The following is a 6,612-nucleotide window of genomic DNA, read 5'->3' as shown; positions in this document are numbered from 1 at the left end:
GTCGGCCCACAGCCCCTTCCCCCAGCCGCCCTGCTCCTGCCCACTGCCTACACCCCCTCCCCATGGCTGGCCCCACCCCCTATCAGCCCCCACCACCCTGATCGGCCTGTGGCCCCTCCTCTGAACCAGCTTTGCCCCTGACCGCCCCCCCCATACCAATTGGGGGTGGGGCTGGCCGACCAACCTCCCACAGCCCCTCCCCCAGACACTGACCCCGATGGGCCCCCCTACCCTATTCAGGGGAGGGGCCCGCTGGCCAGTCGCCTGTGGCCCATCCCCCCAGCTGGCCCGGTCCTGATTGGGCCCCGATCGGGGCAGCCGGCTGGCCAACCTCCCACCGTCTTCTCCTCCAGACAGGTCCGGCTCTGATCCGCTATTTGGGGCCAGGACAGCCGGACCCTACCCATGCACAAATTCATGCACTGGGCCTCTAGTATATACATATTTAGCATCTGGTAGCTGAATAATAGGCTGATGACAGAGGATGATTTTCCATGCTTCCTTTTTGTGTTTTGTAATGACTTATAGAGCCATCTGGAATCGGCAGATTTTAACTCCCTGAAGGCTGGAAAATATTTATTTGGCTTTATAATTCCCAACTATGTCTGGTCCCATGTCTGGTACTCAAGCATTTATTGAATAAATAGGTGAATACGTGGCCAAGGACCACTTCTGATTTAGCTGTTTTTGTCATTCCCTTTTGACTTCTATTAATAATTTATTGTGACCTTAACTTTCTTTGGTGGAGCTTCTTAGTAAATATTTGACATGGGTATTATGTCATTTTCTAGATAAGGAAATAGGTTAGGTAACTCACCCAGTGTCTCATGGCTAGTAAGTGGTAGATTCTGAAGGTCAGGTGCTTTCTGGTATATCAAAAGTAGAAATAGTGTAAGAAGCATAGGAGTGACCTTATACTTTCTGAGTCTCTTTTTCTCTATCTTTCCCTCCTTAATAATAATAATAATAATAATAATAATAATAATAATAATAATATAAAACTGTAATCCTAGCCACTCATGCAGAAATGCTTCTCTTTCTCTTATGACACAAGAGCCCTTGGAACCTGAAATAATCAGCAGTGTTTCCTCAACCTTTGCTGCCACTGAGCAGTATTCCTCTTGCTCACTCTCTCTAGGTAGACAGTGAGTGGTCAGTGGTTCTAGAGTATTCTTCATCTGAGTCATTAATTGTCGTTTTATGATAGTTGTATGTCTCACATTTCCAGATTGTTTGCAAAAATCTCTGAAGCACTTAAAAGATTGTGATAAAATATACATAACATAAAATTACTGTTTTAACTATTTTGGGGTATACAGTTTAGTGGCATTAAGTAGATTCACATTGCTATGGAACCATCACCACCATCCGTCTCCAGAACTTTTTCATCTTCCTGCTCAGTTCTTTCAGATTGTTGGCAAAATTTACTTTCTTGAAACTATAGGATCGAGGCCCCCATTTTCAACTGGCTATTGGCCAGGGATCACTTCCAGCCCTAGCAGCTGCCAGTAGTTCCTAGTCACACAGCCTTCTCCAAGGGCCTCTCATAACATAGCAGCTTAGTTCTTTAAAGCCAGCAGTGGTGGGTTTCTGACTCAAGGAGAGCCTGGATTCTGTTTTTAAACCTTCTAGCTGATTAAGTCATGCCCACAAGAATAGTCTCCCTTTTCAGCACCTCAAAATCAATGGACTGGGGGCCTTAATTGCATCTGCAAAAATTCCTTCACTTCTGCCATATAGCATAATCTAATCATGGGGAGGCATGCCATGTTCTTTTGGTTAAAAGCAACTCAAGGGGAAGGGATTATACAGCATGTGAATATGGAGGAGCACCCTAGAGTCCGTTCACTATAGCTTCCTTTTTTATCCTTTTCACAGGGTTTTTTATCAGCAATTGGGTACCCTTTCCCCAAAATGATTTTTAATCATGGAAAGAAAAAGAAGACTTGGGATTATCTTGAATTTGAAGAAGAAGAAGACAAACAGTTAGCAGATGCTCTGGCTTCCCTGGCATATCTAGTATTTGTACAGGGCATCAGCATTGATCAGCTGCCAATGGTCTTAAGGTAGGAGGTTGTGTTTGGTTTATTCATGTATTCTAAAGGGAATATCATCATTTATCTAATGTCCAATATATGTTTATTAGTGTACTAATATATTTTAAATAAAGTAGAAACAAAAGCTCTCTTTATTTTAAGTAATACTGTCTATAATCTGTTAAAGCCAGTAGTCAAGTAGTGAAAAGGGGGTGGGTGTGGTGTTGAAATAGACATAAGGGACTGACAGGGACAAGAGTGAGTAAGTGTTAAATTGGGCTTGGTTTTGAAGCTGTTGGGACCACCCTGGACTATAAGGGAGGGAACTAGCCAGTTACCCCTGGATGAGTTTAAATCAGCATCATCTTTTCACTGGATTACTGATGTAATCCTGAGTGGGTGTTTATCAGTACCCTAAAGAAAACCCTACAGTGGCTTCTTACTGCTCTAAGAATAAAGTATACTAGTAAATGCCTTCACATGAGACAAGCTTCTGCGTGATCTCCTGCTTGATTGTCCTGATTCATCCCCCAGCAACTTCTTGTTTACTACGCTCCAGTAACAGACCTTCTGGTTTATTGTTCGCATGTGTCATGAACCTTCCTGCTGTAGGGCCTTTGTGTATGCTTAGGACCATTTTTATCCCTAAATGTCACTTTCTGAGGAAAGCCTTCTTTTACCACCCTATTTAGGTTGAATCTTCCTATTATAATTAAGTTGACCTCCTTCTTTTCCCGTAAATTTAATCAAAATTATTTTTTAAATAAATATATAATCTATCCTTCCTATATAATAAAAGAGAAACATGCAAATTAACCATCCCTCCACTATAATCAAGCCACGCGCACAAGCCAGTCAGGAGTGAGTATGCAAATTAACCCAGCTAAGATGGCAGCGGCCACCGAGCTGGAGTGAGCAGGAGGCTTGGGTTGCCCCCGGCTATGGAGGAAACCAAGCTTCCCACCTGCCCTGGCTGGCCCTGGGCTACGCTCAAGGCTACAAAGTTTCAATTATAGAAGATAAATAAATCCTAGGAAAAAAGGAGAGGCTGGGAGCTTGGGTCGCTGGGGGGCGTGGCCAGCCTGAAAATGGCCATCAGCCTCTCATCCAGGCTGGCCAGGCACCCCAGCAGGACTCTACCAGCCTGAAGGGGCTGTGGGCAGCCTGAAAACGGCTCTCAGCCCCTCCCCCAGGCTGGCCAGCCACCCCAGTGGGGACCACCATTTTGAAGGGGGTGTGGCCAGCCTGAAAACGGCCATCAATCCCTCACCCAGGCTGGCCAGGCACCCCAGCGGGACCCCGATCCTGATCCGGGACACCCTTCAAGGTAAACCAGCAGGCTCCCACCCGTGCACCAGGCGTGGACATCCCCAGAGGGGTCCCAGACTGTGAGAGGGCACAGGCCGGGCTGAGGGACCCTCCCCCCCAAACCCAAGTGCACAAATTTTTGTGCACTGGGCTTCTAATATATATATAAAAGGCTGTGTCCATCCATCTGACCAGTAGCATGACTGGCACTGACCACCAAGGGGCAGACTCTCAACACAGGAGCTGCCATGATGCGCACTGGCCATTTTTAAAAAATGGCACCATGGACCTGGCGCCAACAAACCAACATTCAGCTTCCCCCAAGTGGGACACAGACCCCATCACCACCCCGAGCGATATTCCACTGAATCGCAGCCAATGCTGCCAAGATCCCATGGTGCAAAATACGGCCCCCAGCCCAGCCTAGAAATGGTCGCTGTGGGCACTGGGTAATGACATCACATAGCAACACCCACTTTTTCTCCCTAGCAACTAGCCTCGGAGTTTCTTCAGCCCAGGAACGCAACTTGCTTTATAGCCAGGTGCAAACATTTTACAGTTTAACCAAATGTTTTGTGAAGCGTTTTCACATGCCTCATCTCATTTGATCCTCACAGAAGTACTGGAGTAGGTCTATAGGAGACTCGGTGGAATCCTATTTTCTTTTCATTAGCTGGAAAATGGAGATTTAGAAAGTTTAGAAAGTTGACCCGACTGAAAAGAAGTAAGAAATGGTGGACTTTAGGTTTTCTCACTGCACAGAATATAGTCAAACACTGCTACAGATAAGTATTTTACCCTTTGCCCTGACGGGTTTGGCTCAGTGGCTAGAGCGTCGGCCTGCGGACCTAAGGGTCCCAGGTTCGATTCCAGTCAAGGGCATGTACCTTGGTTGCGGGCATATCCCCAGTGAGGGGTGTGCAGGAGGCAGCTGATCGATGTTTCTCTGCCATCGATGTTTCTAACTCTCTATCCCTCTCCCTTCCTTGCTGTAAAAAAATAAATCAATAATTAATATATATGTGTATTTTAATATTTTACCCTTTGTTCTCCCTGTGTGATCTACAATAATAATCGTGTTAATATTTACTGCTGTGTTGCTAACAATTACCTGAAAGAGAAGTTGGGGTGCTTCATTGGGCTTGAAAAGTTTAGCTAAATCAGAAAGCAGGTCTGATTAAACAAGTTTATTCTGTATCTATAAAAAGTTAAGTTGATTCACGCACGTGTGATACATATAAAGCTCTCACTGGCACTAATCGCACGTGTGTGTTTCGATCTGTCATTGTCGATCGTGAATTTGGTTGACACGTCTATTATAGAGAAAGGGCGAATAGTGACATTAAAATATTTCTTCTAATTAATTTCCTTTCAATGTGCACAAATCCATGCACCGGGACACTAGTTTTATAATATACCTTTTGGACATTAAAGTCCATAATAAAGATTATATATATGCCTTACATGCCTTGGGTGTATTCCTTTGTGTACATTTATATATTTATATATTTATATATGACTATACCCCAGATTTATTTGTATGTAAATATTACAATGGCTACCACTTGCATGTTCACCATGTATTAAACATGGTGCTAACAGCTTTATATATGTTACCTAATCTGTATAGTAACACAATGAAATAGAGCATTATTCATTTTATAGATGAAAATAACAGGCTTAATTAAACATGCTAAGATACTACCCAATACCATAGAGGGAAAGGTAGAATTCAAACAGTTCCGACCCCAGAGCCTATACTCTCAATCACACTGTACCACCAAAATGGCTTATGTATGTGTATTAATTTGCTAGGGCTACCATAACAAAGTACCACAAACTGAATATCTTAAAATAACAGACATTTATTTCATAGTTCTGGGGGCTAGAAGTTCAAGGTCAAGAGCAGAATTGGTTTCTTCTGGGGGCTCTGAGGGAGAATCTGTCCCACGCCTCTCACATAGCTTTTATGGTTTGCTGGCGATCTTTGATGTTCCTTGGCTTTAGATAGATGCATTACTCCCTTGCCTTTGTGTTCATATGGCACTCTCCCTGTGTTCATGTCCCTCCACATTTCCCTTTTTTATAAGGACACCAGACATATTGGATTAGGACTCACACTAATGACCTCACTTTAATTTTGATTTCCCTCCAGGGTAGGGAGTTCCTGCTCTGCCCTTGCCCATTCCTACCCCAAATTTTTTTTTAAAACCCTTATCTCTAAATAGCAGTATATATGTAAAATTTCTAAAAAACATATGCACATTCATATGTGTATTCTTTTTTCTTCCCTATTTTAGCCCATCGTACCTTTTGCAATTTAATATGGGGCATATTGAAGTCTTTCTGCAAAGGTAAGATCATATGCATGGCATCTCAGAATTAAGTAGTGGTACTAAAATAGTCCTTGTCAAGATCAGGGGAGACTACCTTCTCTTTGCCAAACTTTAATTAATTGGTTATTTTATAAAACAATGAAGCAGATATGCACAACAGAGACAGAAATGAGTCAAAAAGTTTTACATCAAAATCTCTTTCATTTTAAACCCAGGATAATATAAAAATATTGTCATAAAAGGGGATTTCCAATCTTCTGCTTCTGAAGTTTCTTCTATTATTTCAAAAGTTGGCTAATTAAAACACCTTTATTCCACTGTAGCCTTCTCTATCTAAGGAGGAATAGTCAATAAAAGCAGCTAATACATGGTTTTGCTTCATGGATACAATCTGAACTGCATCGAAAGGAAGGAGGTGTCTTGAGTCCACCTGTTAAAACATAGATTATTGACAGTGATATCATTCAACAACTTTTTTTCATTTGAGATGCTAAGAAGCAAGACTTTCTCTTTAAAAAATTATGAAGTAACAGGTATTTAAGAATTTCGCAAAACTCTATGCTTAGTTTTCTTTTCCTATAACAAGTTTAAATTATCTCTTCAGATCAGTCAGGGCCTTTCAGTACTATCCTCCTGGAATAGTAGTGACAGTTTATCAATCCCGTCTCTTCCCAGAAGGGAAATTTGTAACATGGCAAATAACCAAAGCCTCAACCTATAAGGCAGGACTTTCCAAGGGTCTCCTGGCACAAGTGGTTATTAACTCTAAATCTGTGTCTTAAAGATTTTACGTTCTTTTCACTTAGTTTCTGTTATATTCATACAATGAGAATACAGGGTGCCCCCCAAAATGTATATACTCTTTGAGTAATTATAAAAGCAGTGTTTATTAAAATACATTCAATTTTCAAAATGTAATAGAATCACATTAA

The 6,612-nt window shown here is 42.2% G+C and overlaps 1 protein-coding gene across 1 annotated transcript in view; it reads left to right on the top strand.

Annotated features, from left to right (window-relative positions):
• Positions 1–6,612, top strand: part of GLMN (glomulin, FKBP associated protein) — a 44,303-nt gene that overhangs the window by 17,950 nt on the left and 19,741 nt on the right. Inside the window, exons 8-9 of the mRNA XM_006758182.2 lie at positions 1,879–2,066; positions 5,645–5,698. Coding sequence (XP_006758245.1) covers positions 1,879–2,066; positions 5,645–5,698 — 242 coding nt within the window. The remainder of the gene's footprint in view (positions 1–1,878; positions 2,067–5,644; positions 5,699–6,612) is intronic.

Source organism: Myotis davidii, unplaced genomic scaffold, assembly GCF_000327345.1.
Source record: "Myotis davidii unplaced genomic scaffold, ASM32734v1 scaffold674, whole genome shotgun sequence".
NCBI lineage: Eukaryota > Metazoa > Chordata > Mammalia > Chiroptera > Vespertilionidae > Myotis > Myotis davidii.
This window is presented reverse-complemented; position numbering and strand designations above follow the sequence as displayed.